Source organism: Oryzias melastigma, linkage group LG24 (assembly GCF_002922805.2).
Source record: "Oryzias melastigma strain HK-1 linkage group LG24, ASM292280v2, whole genome shotgun sequence".
NCBI lineage: Eukaryota > Metazoa > Chordata > Actinopteri > Beloniformes > Adrianichthyidae > Oryzias > Oryzias melastigma.
In genome coordinates, this window is record NC_050535.1 from 9024054 (window position 1) to 9039819 (window position 15766).

General features: G+C 37.9%; 1 protein-coding gene across 2 annotated transcripts in view; it reads right to left on the reverse strand.

Moving 5' to 3' along the window:
* Positions 1-15766, reverse strand: part of adgb (androglobin) — a gene marked incomplete in the record, with an annotated part of 40286 nt that overhangs the window by 6886 nt on the left and 17634 nt on the right. For both annotated transcript variants that reach the window (XM_024291320.2, XM_036210457.1), the window contains 17 exon segments: positions 1989-2100; positions 3880-3977; positions 4153-4319; positions 4939-5126; positions 5277-5427; positions 5547-5678; positions 6535-6628; positions 9308-9394; positions 9576-9693; positions 10147-10314; positions 10466-10580; positions 12156-12294; positions 13269-13377; positions 13687-13779; positions 13931-13994; positions 14517-14628; positions 15369-15414. In XM_024291320.2, coding sequence (XP_024147088.1) covers positions 1989-2100; positions 3880-3977; positions 4153-4319; positions 4939-5126; positions 5277-5427; positions 5547-5678; positions 6535-6628; positions 9308-9394; positions 9576-9693; positions 10147-10314; positions 10466-10580; positions 12156-12294; positions 13269-13377; positions 13687-13779; positions 13931-13994; positions 14517-14628; positions 15369-15414 — 1993 coding nt within the window.

Here is a 15766-nt window from a genome sequence, read left to right on the forward strand (position 1 = left end):
GTGTGGAGACTGGCCCTCATATAGACACAGAGACCAACAAAAGGAGGTGACAAAGTCGTTCTGAACATATATGTAGCCATCTATATCAGGATGTCAAAGTCAATCGCAGAGGGGAACAAAATCCAAAAGGTCGCAGGCCGAACAGGATAAACATTTATTGAACACAATAAAACTACATTTTTAAAATCTTAAAACTGTAACTTTAACATAATTATGTACTAGATAGATAGCTTTCCTGGGATAATGCAAATGTAAACGCTACTGAATATTAGCTAAAAAAAAAACTGAAAAAATGCTAAATTTGCCAAAACAGCTACCATGTAGCTGAAAAAATAGCAAAACTTCAAAATAGCCAAAAAAACAAAAAAAAAGCAAAAATTAGCCAAAACACCTAGCATATAAATATCAGCCTAACCCAAAACAGCCGAAAAAAACTTAGAAGGAAACTCTTAAATTATCCTAAACAACTAGCGTGTAGCTTAAATATTAGCTAGCTTAATATGCTGAAGTTGATAGCCAAATAAAATATTAGCTAAATACCAAATTAGCCTTAAAAAAGCATTGGTTAGCCAAAACAGCTAGCATGTAGCTGAAATATTAGCTAAACTCCAAAATGGACGAAAAACAAAAATAAAAAAACTAAATTAGCCATAACGGCTAGCATGTAGCTGAAATATTGAGTAAACTCCAAAATAGCCTAAAAAAGCCGAAATTAGCCAAAACAGCTACCATGTAGCTAAAAAATAGCTAAACTTCAAAACAGCCAAAAAAAGAAAAAAAACAAAACCCTAAATTAGCCAAAGCAGCCAGCATGTAGCTGAAAAAATAGCAAAACTTCAAAATAGTCAAAAAAACAAAAAAAGCAAAAATTAGCCAAAACACCTAGCATATAAATATCAGCCTAACTCCAAAATAGCCTAAAAAAAACTTAGAAGGAAAATCTTAAATTAGCCAAAACAACTAGCGTGTAGCTTAAATATTAGCTAGCTTAATATGCTGAAGTTGATAGCCAAATAAAATATTAGCTAAATGCCAAATTAGGCTAAAAAACATAGGTTAGCCAAAACAGCTAGCATGTAGCTGAAATATTAGCTAAACTTTAAAATAGCCTAGAAAATCTTGGTAAATGCCAACATAGTCCAAAAAGCTAGCAGAATGCCAATTTTTAAAAATTTAAAATCGTAAATTTTTAACATAATTATGAAACATATAAAGGCAAGAATATTATTCCAGAATGAATCAACTTTAATCTTAAATAAATTTCAATATTTTACTCTCCATAAAAATATATTTTGTCAAAATTATACAAGTTAGAAATAAGTGCAAGATAACATCGGGTCATTAATAACAACAAAATAAAACGATCCGGAGGGCCAGATATAATTACCCAGAGGGCCAGATCCGGCCCCCGGGCCTTGACTTTAACACGTAATGTATACTTAAGTACTATGTAAAATATGAAAGAATTCAGTGAAATTCGACTGGATTATCATCCCATTCAGTCACAAAAGCCGTGCAACACTTCATCCCTGATCTTTCAATTGATCCAGTTTGTGTGGGATGATTAAGGCGTGGATGCAGAGCTGGTGGCAGAGGACAGGATTAGAGCCACAGCCAATGACCAGTGGGCAAAAGAAAGCGAGGCCTGATCTGTGAAAGCAGCTGCACTGGTTTGGCTTGTGATCATATTCCTCTGGCTATCAAAAAGAGGAGAATAAAGCGACTTCTTCTTCTTCTTCTTCAGCCCATCTCAAACTCGCCACAAAATATAAATCGTGCTAAAGAATTACAAAAACCTTTTCATAACGTGGAGATTAAATGGTTCTGAATAGTGAAAAGGATTCATGGGAATTAGGGGAATACATGTATTTAGGGATATCTGAGTCATGTAGTGTCCATATTGAGGGTTAGACGTTCAAATAAAGATTTATGTCACTGCGATTTACTTTCATAGCTGTCCTGTGGGCGACTAAAAATGGGAAACTGACCTCTCATCTCATTCTTCTCCTTGTCTTTAAGCATATTGGCAAAAGCCAACTCAGATTCATCCAAAGGCCAGCTTCCATAGAGCACTAGAGCCTGCACCACGTACTTGTGTTCCTGTCAACACACAGATAAGTCTTTGCATCAAAAACACACAGCATACAAAAAGCAGTTACCACAAAACCAAAATATTTTTCTTTTTGAGCCGTTTCGGAGCCGGAAAGAACATCCCATTTTGCTTTTGCAGCTCTTTGCCCTCCTTGACTGAAGCACAAAGGCAGAGAGGAGGCAGAGGGCCTGTTCAGCCAAGATGATATCATGGGTGATAACTCCCACACAACAGAAAAGACACAATTCTGAAACCAAATCAAGGTAAGACCCCAGCTGGCAGGAACACACACAAAAACAAAAAATAGAGCGTTAGTCATGTGAAGCTTCATTTTCCTTCATGTTCATCGTTTTTTGCTCCCTCCTTAGTAATAAGATTCACATTTTAGAATCAATATTTTTGAAAAAATTGATCTAAAATTGTTTAAGCATAAATACATGTTAATCTGTCTCAATCCCTATAAAGACTTTTTTTCCCTTTTCAGGTAAATACTATTTTCTAAAAGTTGAACCAAAAAGAAACATCTATTTGTTTTAAAAATCATCATTAAAGACCGACTCTGATCATCTTTTGATGTATTTCAAAAGGATGTCAAGTATAGTCTTTTCAATGTGATAATGTGATTTTTAAACGGCAACCAAACCCTAAATCAACTTTTTTATCTCTATAAATTGGGTTTTTAAAAGTGCTCTCTGTTGGTCATTGCCAAATTTTTGATAAATTAAAATAAACTTATTTAATTCTTGAAAATATAGTCAAAAACCACCTGTGTGCTGCCCCCTACAGGTTGAAAAGAGGCATAACAGCTGATTGGTCAAACTGTAAGTTTCAGAACTCCCACATCATGATCTACAGCTCCAGTAATGATAACAGTCCAGCCCCCAAGCCCCGCCCCTCTGACTGCATTTTCAAATTTCGGTTGTGGGCGGAGTCAGCCTCCAACTTTCCTATTCCTAACCTTATACAGTTGAGTACCATCAGTTGTCACACACCTAGATGTGTGAAATTTGTTCTCTGCATTTGACCCATCCCATGGGGGAGCGGTGAGCTGCAGACACAGTCGCACTCAGGAACCATTTGATGGTTTAACCCCCCCCAATCCAACCCCTTAAGGCTCGGTCTGGATTTGAGTTTCAGGGCGGACACTCCACCAAAAGGCCACTGAGTTGGCCTAAGTAATTAAAAAAACAACAACAACTATGTGTCGTTTTGTCGGATTGCAAAGTGGCAGTAGGACAACCCCGCCCCCTTTCCCCTCCCCACTGCTGAGAGCTTGGAGCAAGGCGCTTGTGGGCCTCCAAGTGTATTTTCTACGTCACAAAAATTATCCTTTTTCATCTATTCCTTATTCACAACTATTTAAATAAAGAAACATCAGAAAAATGCCTAAAGATGTTAAAAGCCCCAAAAACATGATTTTCATCAGAGTGGGTCTTTAAGATGTTTTTCTGGTCTGAGTTTAATTAACAGAAGACTTACGGACCTTTTCTGATTTCCGTTATAACCTGATTTTTGATTCATGGTTGAGTCTGCAGACACTAAGACGAATACACATCACTGCCCCTGACTGTCAGTGATAACTCAGATCATAACAACTAAACCTCCTCTCCAGATCTCTTTACTTTGTCACGTTATCGGCTTGAATGTGTGTGGGTGATTGTAAATGTGTGTATCCATGTGTGTGAAAGGGTAGGAAGAAAACAAGTGGGTGAGAAAGACGGAGAGAGTAAGTGAGACGTGTGGGCAAGTGAGATCAGTTAAGTGTTTCAGACGGTTGTCAGCGATACCGGAGTCTGTTGGGGAGGCTGGCCAGAGTCTGCTGCTCCAGCTGTGCTGTCCGTCCCAAGTCTCTGCTGCGGGTTCGTCTCATCTGCACAACTGGAGTCTGAAACAGAAACAGTTCTTAAGCATCCACCTGGACGTGGACATACATAATCCCACCCCTAAAAAGAAACTTAAAAAACCTTCAATGCTTCTTCATGAACCCTTTTTTAAACTAACTTTCTTCTTAGAAGATAGTCAAAAACACATCAAACTAAAAACACATTTTTCCAGCTGACCTCCTTGAAGCAGGAAGTGGAAGAGTGGGATCATCACATGTCCCGTCCCAGTGTTCGCAACCAATTCCTTATCTTGGTCCAGGATGGACAGGTGGATCACCACATCTGACTTGGACGTCTGAAACTGAACTGTTGCCATGGTTTCTGCTCTGAGTTGAACGAGATAACTTAGAAAACGAATATGTGCTGTTAGTATCAGAGGAAAATCCAATTATCTTTAAAACTGTAATGAATGACAGGGCTGGGTATCGATTATAACTTCCAGAAATGATTCGATTCTTAGACTCAATTTAATTGTGAGTTTACACGTTTGTTTAGAAGTACATTAATAATCTACTATATGCTTTGAATATGTTTATATTAATCTGATAACTTCTCCTGGAGGGCGTTTCAGTTTGGCCACTAGGTGGCAATTGTGCTGTGGCATTACACCTTATTCCAGAAGAAGAAGAAAGTATAAGGAAAAAATGATATTTTAAACCACAAATGGTAACTTCAAAAATATTACCTTAACAAAGTTTGGAAAATTTATACCTCTGAGTTTAAAGACATTTAGTCAGCAATGTATGTTTAGTTTGACCGAGCGTTAGCATTAGCCACCCTATGGGAAATCCCATTAAACGTTAGCATCAAACTAGCTGACTTTAGCTTATGTGCTAAATCAATTTATATTTTTATGAATTGATTTCTGATCTGTTAAGCTTAAATCGGTTCTAATCGATTAATCAGTTTTATTAACCCAGCCCTAATTAACGCATTTCAAATTAAAAGCATAACTTTACACACCGACACATGACATTTGTGTTGTTTGGGGTGTAATAATCCTGGAATTTCTTCACTGAGAATGCAGAGAGTGGAGTTTCCCGGGACATTTTTGGAAGTGGCTCCTCTGTGCTCATCAAAACCATCTTCCATTTGGCATCAGCAGGAAGTGATTCGGGTTTCCAGACTTCTGCTACAAAAGTGTAACCACTCTGAAACGAAAGACAAAGGCGTAAGATCTCATTTCAAAATAAGTTTTTCTCAAGTTTTTTTTGTGGGAATTGATCCATAATAAAAAAAACTAAAAATATCACAGCTGATAAGGCAAAATTTTCTATTGAAATAGTTTTAAATCAACAGACCTTATTAGGTTGAAAGACCCGAGGTGGGACTTTTGTGAAGAGCATTTCTACCTCCTCTCCTGTATCATTGTTTATCACATGCAGTACATTTCTAACAGTAGAGAAGACTTTTGCTGCCAGCAGCATCTTCTGTGGAACCATGAAGACCTCTCTGTAGATTCAGGGACGGAGAACAAAACAAGGATATTATAAACTGTCCGTCTCAGAGAAGATAATCTCCTAAAGGAGAATTCTTCTTTTTTTTCATAAGAATTCAGTGACGATCCTGACCTAAAGACCATCTCCCAGGAGTCAGCCGTCTCTCGCAGAGGAACAGAGTAATCCGTAAAGGCGATTCTGGGCGGTTCATTGTGAAGAAAAGGGTAAAGCTGGGCTGTCTTCTCAGAATTTTCAAACATATATCTGTTCTCAAAAAGCAGAGAATATCAAAGGATAAATATAAATATTCATGTCTAATAAATTCCAGTAACTAAACCAGAGGTCTGCAACCTGCGGCTCCAGATCCACATGTGGCTCTTTTATATCTTCATGGTGGCTCTTTGGCTAAACATAAAATAAGTCATGGAGACTGCTGACCCAACCATGTCTGCTTAACCAAAACTACCTAAAGAAAACAAATAAACAAAGCCTGCAAACTAAGACTACCAAGGTCCAAACTAAAATAACAAAACCCAGCAGTGTAAGACTACTGAGACAAATAGGGGAAAAAGAACAAAAAGAAAATAAAAAAACATGTTTTAAAGTAAGTATTACTTAATTAGCATTTATTTAATTTAGATTAGTTAAATTCCTCAATACGACTAAAAATAAATGATATTTTTTGCTCTTTCCATTGTTTAATGAGATAAGATAAACACATGCTCAAAGGTTTTTGAGGCTCGACACTTCCTGCTATCCTACACACACACACAGGCTCAGTGGGTGTGTGGGTACAGTGCTGCAGCACACACACTTCCTCAGGCGGCAGGTCATTCGGCAGACGCTGCTAGCCTTTTGGAAGGAGAAGAGTATAAACAGCAGATGGTAACACTGGGAAAAGATGGAACACAATGCAGAACATACTTGCTGCATGGACCCCACAGGCTGCCACAACCAGGAGAGGAAGCAGATTTTGTGCGTGCAGTGCAGCAAAGAGGCTAAACGCTTGCTGTGCAACACACACGGTGTTTGGCATAGAACTGCAGGAACGCTCTGACATTCCTACATATCAAACCTGAATGGTTTCTTTTTAATGAAACAAAACGATTCGATCTTTTACCTTAACAGCGTAACTGCATGTTTTTCTGCGTCTGCTTCCGCTTTTGGCCAAATGTCCAAGAGGATCTCAGCGGCATGCGAGTTCTCCTTCATTCCTGTGGAATATAAATGCAAGAAAAAAGGCCAACTTTGAAGATAAAATGTCAAACGGTTGATATTAAACAAAAGAAACAGCAAATTGCTTTTTTGCCTCGTTCGGTGAGAGGTGACAGGAAATTACTACCACTTTGATTTTTCCTTTCAGGCTTATCTCACCAAAAAGGGGAGCCACTCTGACAGAGGAGGATCTTTGATTAATAATAATGCACATTGTCCTGATGAGTGTGTCTCACTGAGTGTGTTCTATAGAGAAATGCTCTGAGGAGACGAAAAAAAAGTATTATTTTTCACATCTGGCACAGAGGTCCTGTGTTTTCTCCTTCGGCTGTGTTCCCACAAACGTTTAAAATGGAACGTTATCAAGTGCCGAGGCAGGCGGGGGAGAAATGGCTTCATATCGTTTGGACAAACGGAGAATACACACGGTAAGAGAGGGGGAAGGGACACAAAAGCAAGAAAAGTGAGGAAAGAGTAGCTTATTTTAGGCTCAGATATGCCATTTTTAAAGTAAATTAACAAATACAAATCTGGAATAATATTACAGCCTTTTTATTATTTATAATTATGTTGAAAAGTTACGGTTTTACAGTTTTAAAAATTGACATTCTGCTAGCTTTTTGGACAGTTTTGACATTTACTAAGATTTTTTAGGCTATTTTGAGGTTTAGTTAGTATCGCAGCTACGTGCTAGCTGTTTTGGCTAATTTATGCTTTTTTCATTTTCTGTCTCCATTTTGGAGTTTAGCAAATGTTTGAGCTACATGCAATAGTTTTGGCTAATTTAGGCTTTTCTTATGTTTTTTAGGCTATTTTGAAGTTCAGCTATTTTTGGGCTACATGCTAGCTGTTTTGAGTAACCTAAGTTTTTTTTTTTTTTTTAGGCTGATTTGGCATTTAGCTAATATTTTAGCTGGCTATCAGCGTTTTCATCTATTAGCTTCAGTGCTTTTAGCCATCAATTTCAGCATCTTCAGCTGCCAAATTCAGCTTACAGCATTTATACTAGCACTATTGCAGGTAATGCTATATATCTAATTCATTTTTATGTTAAAGAATTGCGGTTTTAGAGTTTTAAGAATTTGTATTCTGCTAGCTATTTTGACATTTACTAAGATTTTTTAGGCTATTTTGAGGTTTAGTTAATATTGCAGCTACATGCTAGCTACTTTGGCAAATGAGGGCTTTTTTCAGTTTTTTTTTATCCACTTAGGAGTTTAGCAAATATTTGAGCTACATGCGAGCTGTTTTGGCTAATTTAGGCTTTTTTTCCATTTTTTTAAGCTATTTTGAAGTTCAGCTATTTCTTCGGCAACGTGCTAGCTATTTTGACTAACCTATTTAACCTAACCTAAGCTAATTTGGTATTTAGCTAATATTTTAGCTGGCTATCAGCATTTTCAGCTATTAGCTTTAGTGATTTCAGTTGTCAGCTTTAGCATTTTAGCTATCAATTTCAGCATCTTCAGCTATCAGCACTAGTATCTTCAGCTGCTAAATTCAGCTTACAGCATTCTCACTAGCATTATTGCAGGTAATGCTATATATCTTGTTCATAATTATGCAAAAAAGTTACAGTTTTAAAGTTTTAAAAATGTCGTTTTAGAGTGTTCAATAAATGTTTATCCTGTTCGGCCCGTGACCTGAGGTGTGTTTTGGATTTTGGCCCCTTGTGTGATTGAGTTTGACACCCCTGCCCTAACCACACATAACCGCCAGCAGCACATCGGCAGATGTATTATGACATGATGAGATCGTCTGGGTGTTAAGAACGCTCAAGCCACATGTTCAACCTTTAAAAAGTGCCTCCAACACTGGAATACACAGCTGTTCCATGAAACCTCTGCATTAATGAGGTTTTCCGTACTCTGGAGAGCAGTAGCGTCACATTTTGGGCTGAAGACGCCTTGGGCAACAGTCATTGACAGAAAACACCTGAATAATCAGGGAAAAATTAAACTCTGAGGCACAATTTTCAGCCTTTGAATAACTAAAAAAAAAAACACAAAAAAAACCCCACATTATATCACAATATGCATATTTTTTTTTATTTTGAGTAACTTTTTACTTAAAACACGAGTAGAATGACCTATGACTCAGCTAAATTCATCTTCACCTTTATTTTGTTATCCATTTATTAATCTGCACATCAATAAAATAATTATTCTTTATTAAGAAAAACAAACTAAAGCGGTTATTGTGTCCTTGGGCAGGACAATGTTCCCACAATCCCCCTTGATTGTAAACATGATTGCTTTGATTTCAAATCGATTAGAAAGAAAGTGGCTGCTATACGTAATGTAATGTCTCGGTGTTGTATGTTTGGCTGCTCTGTTCAGATCCCAGAAGCGGGAATGTCGCGTGCTGGCGAGCGAGTTTCCTCTACATTCCTATTTTGTCCGTGAACATTCTTCATCTGTCAGCGTGCATTAGTCAGAGCGACACTTCTATCAATACCTACTTGTGCTTCTGCTCCAGGGGTCAATACATGCCTATACATACCAATGCATACAGTACATACAGGGGAGATGGAGTAAGACACGAGCATTTTGGGAGGTTTTTAAACAAATAAAAGTTTCTGAAAAAAGAAAATTTCTTGAATTTTAAATTATTTATATTCTTATCACTACCTCCTACATAGCATATTATCTTCACTGAGTGTTTTGATGAATGTTTACCTGCTTCTGAAGGATTTAAGACTTCTGCATCCAGGATTTCTTCTCGTGCACTCTGGACATCACTGTTGGTTTGCTTGTCATCTTTTACTGATAACAAAAAAACCCCAAAAACATTTTAATCTTAGACATTAAGTATGTGGTATTATAAATGTAACTGTCATTTATCCCCTCTTTTACACACATTCTACACATTCTATTGAAATGATTCAATTTGGAGGCAATTTAACAACAAAACTAAAACATTTATAGTCATGCTGGTTGGACGTACATGTTGGGGGAAATGTCTCAGGAGCTTCTGTGAGAACCTGAACAGCAAACCGCTCGTCTGGAGTCAGCTCTCTGCTCAGAGCCTCACGCAGCATGTGGTAAACAGCTAAACCAAACACCTGGTCAGGAACACACACACACATGGACTGTCAAAACCTAAAAATAAATCATTAGTACAAAATAAAAAAAGAACTCATCTGAAGGATATACTACAAATTTGCAAATATTTTGAAGAATCATTTGTATTTTAATGATGATATATAGTTTTTTATTAACTTTAACATAATGGCTTGCAGGTAAATAACCAATTTTGAAGTAAATTTAAAGAATTAAACAAAATTGTATTATTTTAGCAATATTACAAACCCCAGAAATTGAATAAATAAGCTTAATTAAAAGACAGTTTTGTGTTTCTTAAATGTGAACCTGCTGTGTTTTAGTTCAATTGGTGCAAAACTGGGACATTTTTAAAGTAACTCAGCAAAGCAAGAAAAAGGTCATGTGTGTCTTTGTCATTCATTTCAACAAATCCACTCAGAACGGCGTCTGGCAGGTTTTCCGGAGCGTGCTACCTCATGGTGTTGCTGTTCCTCCAAAGTGGTGCTGAAGTTAATGGGGCAGTGAGCCATTTTCAGGGTTTCTTTGAGGGCTGGCAGTTTCTGTTCGTCACCAAGCGAAGCTGCTACTCTTGACAAAGCTCCATAAATTGCAAGGGCCTGCTCGGTGAAACAAGCACTTTCCTGTTAGGAGAGAAACACTGTCAATGTAAACAACAGAACGTGTGAAATCCCAGAGAGGGAAACATGTTTTTAAAAGAAAAAGAAAAGTTACAATCAAAATATCAAACAAGGTCCTTTAGAACTACTATTGTTTGTCTTAGAGTTTAGTGACCTTTGTGAACTCTGCCATGACGGTTTCTTCATCTCCAAAGCTGAATGGTGTCTTGCTGCACAGGAGGACGTGGTATCCCAGTGGTGCACGAACGTGGACAACCATCAAATGTCGTCTGAAGGAAAAGGAAAACGCATAAAAGCAAAGAGAAAAACAAAAGTTGGTTCAATTTTAATTCATAGGTAAAAACTTATGAATACTTTGGAAATCAATAAAACCAAAAACTGAAGAAATAAAACCTTGGACACTAAAAAAATGTAGTTATTAAATAAAAATCTAAGATTTTTATCCACAGGATGAAGTCAGTATGTTATACCGTATTTTCCGGACTTTAAGTCGCAGTTTTTTTTTTTATAGATAGACCAGGGGTACGACTTATACTCAGAAGCGACTTATCTGCAATAGGCTCATATATACGTTATTTTTCCACTAACAACCACTAGAGGGCTCTGTAGGTCTGACAGAAATGCAGAAGAAGAAGTGCCGTTCAAAACAAACATGGCTGAGAATCTGATTGTTCTCCTCGAGGACGTCATGATGTCTTTAAAAGAGTTTGGATAATTCATTTATAAAGATGTTCATTTGGTCATCAATGTATGTTTAGGTCAACCGAGCGTTAGCATTAGCTGTCCTATGGGAAATTCCATTAAACGTTAGCGTCAAGCTAGCGGACTTTAGCTTTATGTGCTAAATCAATTAATATTTTCTTATGAATTGATTATTGATCTATTAAGCTTAAATCGATTAATCGATTTTATCAACCCAGTCTTATTAATAAATTGATTTCTGTAGGTTTTTGTTTGGTTTTATTTGTCGATTTTGTGTTTTTACTTCTATCTAAGTTGTTTTGTAGGACCCTGTTCGGGTTACAAAGAGTTAAACTGTCAGAGGTTTCTATTGTCTGTCTACCAAGTGTGAAGTGGAGTTCACAGGGACTGCTCAGCCATGAGTTAGTGGAGTCCTGCTTCCTTAGCCCCATTACCTTTACATAATTCAGCCATAAGAGCCTAACTAGATGGATGAGCGCAGCTTGCTGGGGCTGCAGAAGCACGCAACAAGGAGATAAATGGGGGCAAGAGTAAGGAAGGAAAAGTATTCCAAATGGAAAATGATTTTAAAAAAAGAAGAAAGTGAACAGAATCCTGACAGTGGAGTATGAGCCATATTTAAAGAACACGAACGTAAATGAGTTTTCAGAAAAAAAGCATTAGATAATGACACGTGGGAAGCGAGTACCCATGGAGCATTGCAGGTCGAGTGCCGTGCGTGCTTTTGAGGCTCGGTGGTAATTGCACTACTGCACACTTGTACCTCACGCCAGAAACTAGGCCCTCTGCTTCTAGGCCACATCACACCCATTAAAGGAGACTGGGACAAACGTGTCTTGCTGCTTCCACAAAGCCGTGAAGATATTCCTTCTAATGCTTTGATTGACTTAACTGGATCTGGACAGCTGTGAAAGTCGCAGTCTAACACGTTTTCTTTATAAAATCCCAGAATAGATTATCAAATTACTCACATTTAAAGAATTTCTGGAATAGTATAGCCTTCAATTAGCCCTGTCTTAAATGTATTTCTATTAACATAATCATAAAAACAATTTAATGAAAGCAGTTCGCCACAATGATGTTTAATCCAAGCTTCTAATGTTGATCAATACTGTACAAGTCCTGAATCCCCAGTGTCCTACCCTTTGGGTAAGTCCAGCACCGCTGCCTTTGAGCAGGTCGTCTTGATGATGAAAACTGGCATCTGAGCTTGGATGCTGGTCCATAAATATGGAAGGATGGTGAGCACTGCGGGCTCGCTTCCTCCAGACGCTTCCTGTTCTGTGATGTAAAGAGGAGGGAAACGGTGAGGATCACATCACAAACACGCCAATAGACCTGCAGTCAATGTTTGCGTTTCCATCACGCTGATAAGATGCACAATGAAGCTCCTACAACGGGGGTGTCAAACTCAATCACACAGGGGGCCGAAATCCAAAACACAGCTTAGGTCGTGGGCCGAACAGGAGAAACATTTATTGAACACATTAAAACTACATTTTTAACACTCTAAAAATTTTTAGCATAATTATGAACTAGAGGCTGTAAGCTGAATTTGGTTGGTGAAGATGCTAAAATTGATAGCAAAAAATGCCTAGTTGATAGCTGAAAACGCTGAAGTTGATAGCTGAAAATGAGCTGATAATCAGCTAAAATATTAGCCAAATGCCAAATTAGCCTAAAAATTAAAAAAAAATAATTTAGCTTAGCCAAAACGTCTAGTATGTAGCTGAATATGAGCTAAACTCCAAAATGGTCTAAAAACAAAACCCCTAAATTAGCTAAAACAGCTAGCATGTAGCTGAAATATTAGATCAAATCCAAAATAGCCAAAAACGGAAAAAAGTCTTAATTAGCCAAAACAGCTAGCATGTAATTGAAATATTAGTTCAGTCCAAAAACTCTTAGTAAGTGCCAAAATAGTCCAAAAAGCTAGCAGAATGCTAATTTTTAAACCTTTAAAACACTAACTTTTAACATAATTATGAATAATAAAAAGGCAGGAATATTATTCCAGATTAAATCAACTTAAACCTTAAATACCTTTCAGTATTTTACTCTCCATAAAAATATATTTTGTCAAAATTATACAAGTTAGAAATAAGTGCAAGATAACATCGGACCATTAATAACGATAAAATAAAATTATCTGGAGGGCCGGATATAATAACCCAGAGGGCCGGATCCGGCCCCCGGGCCTTGACTTTAATACGTGTACCACAGAAATCCTTACATTTGAAAAAAAAAAATCGTACTTTTCTCGGAGTCCTCTCCCCAGGAGAGAAGAGCAGAGAAGCTGATAAGCGTTTGAGATGGATGGAGGCTATCGATGCAAAGGTAGTGCTCACGTCTTATCGTTGGACTCTGTGTGAAGAAACATATTTGCATAGTTGAAAGATATCACTTCGAGAGTAAATGCAAAAAGAAAAAAAAGTTACCAGAAGAAGCAGAAGGGAATGATAAACTGATGTAGACAGGAGGTTAGTGAGAACTTTAAGAGCTGGAATTAAAGATTTAAATAAGCCAAAGAAGCATGTCAGGTGGCTTTTAAAGGACCAGAAATCTACATTTTGTAAAGTAAGAGCAACAAATAAGCCAAGTGAAACCAAAAAGTGTGAAAGGGGCCAAGAAATGAAAACGCTTTCAGGATCAATGGTGAGGGTGCGATTTTACTTCAGGGCTTTCTAGGGTTAGGCATGCAGGAGTGGAGCAACGTGTGGATGATCCAGAGGAGGTGCCTCCCGTTATCTCGGATAGAACAGTGCTCTAAAGACGAAAGATGAAAAGCTAAGTTACTGCAGTTGAAATATTATAATTATTATAACCTTTATTGTGGAAAAAAACGACTAGAAAATCACAAAGGAAGCTACAAAAGTGAAGAAATCAGGAGCTGGAGGCAGCAACTAGAAACTCAAACCTTAAAACTCGACTGCTGGAAAGAATGAGGATAAAAATGTGGTTTATGGAAAACCAAGAGATACCTGGAAAGAAAGGAAAGAAAAATTTGCATCAATTGTTTATCTGATGGGGATTTTTGACGTCTATTATTTATTTAAATTTGTACATTTACCGTATTTTCCAGAGTATAAGTCGCAAGAGCAAAAAATGTCTAATCAAGAAGAAAAAAAAACATATAAAAGTCGCACTTTTGGGAGAAAAGTCTGACGTGTCATAACAAATCTGCCAAGCGTAGCTAAAATGAAAAAAAAAAATACTAATTTTAATCTATATAAGAAAAATAGCAACGTTTAAGAGGAAAACAATCAGACGACTCTTCTTCTGCTACTGTCAGTAACAAAAATACTCAAATGCAGCACCCTCTAGTGGTTGTTAGGGGAAACAAACAGTGTTTACTGGGAAAATAACAAATATACGAGCCTATTAATATAAAAAAAACACAGAAATAAGTCGCTCCTGAGTATAAGTCGCACCCCTGGCCAAACTATGAAAAAAACTGTGATTTATACTCTAGAAAATGCGGTAAGTGAATTTGTATAACTCACTTAAAACCCTTCACAAAGTCATGGAGGTCCACCCATGTCCTGCTCAGAGGGGACTGAACATCAGCGGACGCTTCTTCCGTTGCCGGTTCTTTCTCTGCCATGGTTGAATCATCTGAAATAGACAGATTTTTTATCATCCGATGAGTCACATCACATGTCTTAATGCCATCCATCTAAGAAATAGATCGTCACGTATCACAGTCCTATTTATTCTTCCTGAAGGATCCAAGTTAATGAACGTCTAAAATAATCGGCGGCAGTATGTCTGTTTTTTTTTTTTTTAAAGCCACCATATAAACAGAAAAAAGTGAAATCTTTATTTTAAATTCATGAAAGTAACAAAATGCTAGTGAGTCATAGCAAGTTATCCTAGACTCAAATCATTATCTTCAATCCAGAAAGTGGAACTGGCCTGACTCCTACATAATGGCAGAGTGTAAGTGCACACGCACATCATACTCCCACTCACAGACTCCCACTATCTGAGTGCATGCAGTGCACTCCCCCCCCTTAGAAAAAAAAGTACATAGACACATAAAACAGTCTGCCCCCAAGCACAGTCTGATCAGTAAGCTGAGGCGGCGATGGCCAGTGTCTCTGCTGCTGAGCAATGGTGGCCTTAGCTTAAACTGCAGGTGTTACTAAGCAACTAAACGGATGCAGGGAGATGGCGGGCGTCATTTCAGTCCTACAGCTTCTTTTTTCAGATGTGGCTAAATGATGAAGGACCAAAAGAAGCTGAGGAAAATCCCATCCACGACAAAATAAACAAAATTCATAAAGAAGCTTTCATGTTATTTTGAGTTTGATCAAAGCTGATGCACATCTTTTCCTACCAGAAACAGCTTTTACCATTAGAGATGTTATCGCTGCCCTTCTTCATGTCCTCCACTGAGACCTACAGGGATAAAAAAGAGCCAGATAAAAAAAAAAAAAAGATATAAAAGGAGGGGAGGCATGAACTGACAGGAGCACCACAGTGAGGCACAAGCCTCCACCCTCTGGTCATTCTGAGCCAGCTGTGGTGTTGGGCCATTCAGCACAACCAGGCAGTTGAATGTGACAGGGCCGACTCCTCCCCCTGCTAAAAACACCACCAGGGAATACCGGCGTTAACTCCCGCTGAATGTCACCGATGAAGAATTCTTTCGTTTACCTCAGGGGTGTCAAACTCAGTCGCACAAGGGGCCAAAATCCAAAACACACCTTAGGTCGCGGGCCGAACAGGATAATTGAAAACTCTAGAACAA